The following is a 2,500-nucleotide window of genomic DNA, read 5'->3' as shown; positions in this document are numbered from 1 at the left end:
CTCTTGTACATGCGAGCGAGTGAGTGACTGAGTGAGTGAGTGACTGACTGAGTGACTGAGTGACTGAGTGACTGAGTGAGTGAGTACGTGAGTGAGTACGTGAGTGAGTAGTGAGTGAGTGAGTCTGCGTACTCTTGTACATGCGAGCGAGTGAGTGAGTACGTGAGTGAGTACGTGAGTGAGTAGTGAGTGAGTGAGTCTGCGTACTCTTGTACATGCGAGCGAGTGAGTGACTGAGTGAGTGAGTGACTGACTGAGTGACTGAGTGACTGAGTGAGTGACTGAGTGAGTGAGTACGTGAGTGAGTACGTGAGTGAGTGAGTCTGCGTACTCTTGTACATGCGAGCCGACACGTATCCGGCCGGAGTGCCGAGCAGCACCCAGAGCACGACGGCGCAAGTCATGAGGGCGCCGCGGTTAGCCGGGGACAGGAAGCCCAGACACGCAAAGACTGCGGAGACACACGGAGACACACACAGAGACACACAGGGTGAAACACAGAGACACACACGGTGAGACACACACGGAGACACACACGGTGAGACACACACAGAGACACACACGGTGAGACACAGAGACACACACGGTGAGACACACACGGAGACACACACGGTGAGACACAGAGACACACACGGTGAGACACACACGGAGACACACACGGTGAGACACGTCATGAGGGCGCCGCGGTTAGCCGGGGACAGGAAGCCCAGACACGCAAAGACTGCGGAGACACACGGAGACACACACAGAGACACACAGGGTGAGACACAGAGACACACACGGTGAGACACACACGGAGACACACACGGTGAGACACACACAGAGACACACACGGTGAGACACAGAGACACACACGGTGAGACACACACGGAGACACACACGGTGAGACACAGAGACACACACGGTGAGACACACACGGAGACACACACGGTGAGACACGTCATGAGGGCGCCGCGGTTAGCCGGGGACAGGAAGCCCAGACACGCAAAGACTGCGGAGACACACGGAGACACACACGGTGAGACACACACAGAGACACACACGGTGAGACACAGAGACACACACAGTGAGACACAGAGACACACACGGTGAGACACGTCATGAGGGCGCCGCGGTTAGCCGGGGACAGGAAACCCAGACACGCAAAGACTGCGGAGACACACGGAGACACACACGGTGAGACACACACAGAGACACACACGGTGAGACACAGAGACACACACAGTGAGACACAGAGACACACACGGTGAGACACGTCATGAGGGCGCCGCGGTTAGCCGGGGACAGGAAACCCAGACACGCAAAGACTGCGGAGACACACGGAGACACACACGGTGAGACACAGAGACACACACGGTGAGACACAGAGACACACACGGTGAGACACGTCATGAGGGCGCCGCGGTTAGCTGGGGACAGGAAACCCAGACACGCAAAGACTGCGGAGACACACGGAGACACACACGGTGAGACACACACAGAGACACACACAGAGACACACACAGAGACACACAGGGTGAGACACAGAGACACACACGGTGAGACACACACGGAGACACACACGGTGAGACACGTCATGAGGGCGCCACGGTTAGCTGGGGACAGGAAACCCAGACACGCAAAGACTGCGGAGACACACACAGAGACACACACGGTGAGAGACAGAGACACACACGGTGAGACACAGAGACACACACGGTGAGACAGAGACACACACGGTGAGACACAGAGACACACACGGTGAGACACGGTGAGACACACACGGTGAGACACACACAGAGACACACACGGTGAGACACGGTGAGACACACAAAGACTGCGGAGACACGGTGAGACACGGTGAGACACGGTGAGACAGGGTGAGACACGTCATGAGGGCGCCACGGTTAGCCGGGGACAGGAAACCCAGACACGCAAAGACTGCGGAGACACGGTGAGACACGGTGAGACACAGAGACACACATGGTGAGACACGCACGGTGAGACACACACGGTGAGACATGGTGAGACACACACGGTGAGACACACACGGTGAGACACGGTGAGACACACACGGTGAGACACGGTGAGACACACACGGAGACACGGTGAGACACGCAAAGACTGTGGAGACACGGAGACACACAGAGACACACACGGTGAGACACACACGGTGAGACACACACGGTGAGACACGGTGAGACACGCACGGTGAGACACGGTGAGACACGCTGAGACACGGTGAGACACACACGGTGAGACACACACGGTGAGACACACACGGTGAGACACGGTGAGACACGCAATGACTGTGGAGACACGTGTGTGTGTGTACACGTGTGTGTACACGTGTGTGTGTGTACACTGTGTGTGTGTACACTGTGTGTGTGTGTACACTGTGTGTGTGTGTACACTGTGTGTGTACACTGTGTGTGTGTGTAGGTGTGTATGTGTGTACACTGTGTGTGTGTGTACACTGTGTGTGTGTACGTACACAGGGTGATGAAGGTCATGATGAAGA

The 2,500-nt window shown here is 56.4% G+C and overlaps 1 protein-coding gene across 1 annotated transcript in view; it reads right to left on the bottom strand.

Moving 5' to 3' along the window:
• The window catches only part of LOC144952206 (transmembrane 9 superfamily member 2-like), a 56,305-nt gene that overhangs the window by 14,298 nt on the left and 39,507 nt on the right, over positions 1 to 2,500 (bottom strand). The window contains exon 11 of the mRNA XM_078882613.1: positions 332 to 451. Coding sequence (XP_078738739.1) covers positions 332 to 451 — 120 coding nt within the window. The remainder of the gene's footprint in view (positions 1 to 331; positions 452 to 2,500) is intronic.

The sequence above is a fragment of the Lampetra fluviatilis genome, chromosome 66 (genome assembly GCF_964198595.1).
Source record: "Lampetra fluviatilis chromosome 66, kcLamFluv1.1, whole genome shotgun sequence".
Lineage (NCBI taxonomy): Eukaryota > Metazoa > Chordata > Hyperoartia > Petromyzontiformes > Petromyzontidae > Lampetra > Lampetra fluviatilis.
The sequence above is the reverse complement of the archived record's forward strand: the minus strand, read 5'-3'. Positions and strand labels throughout refer to the sequence as shown.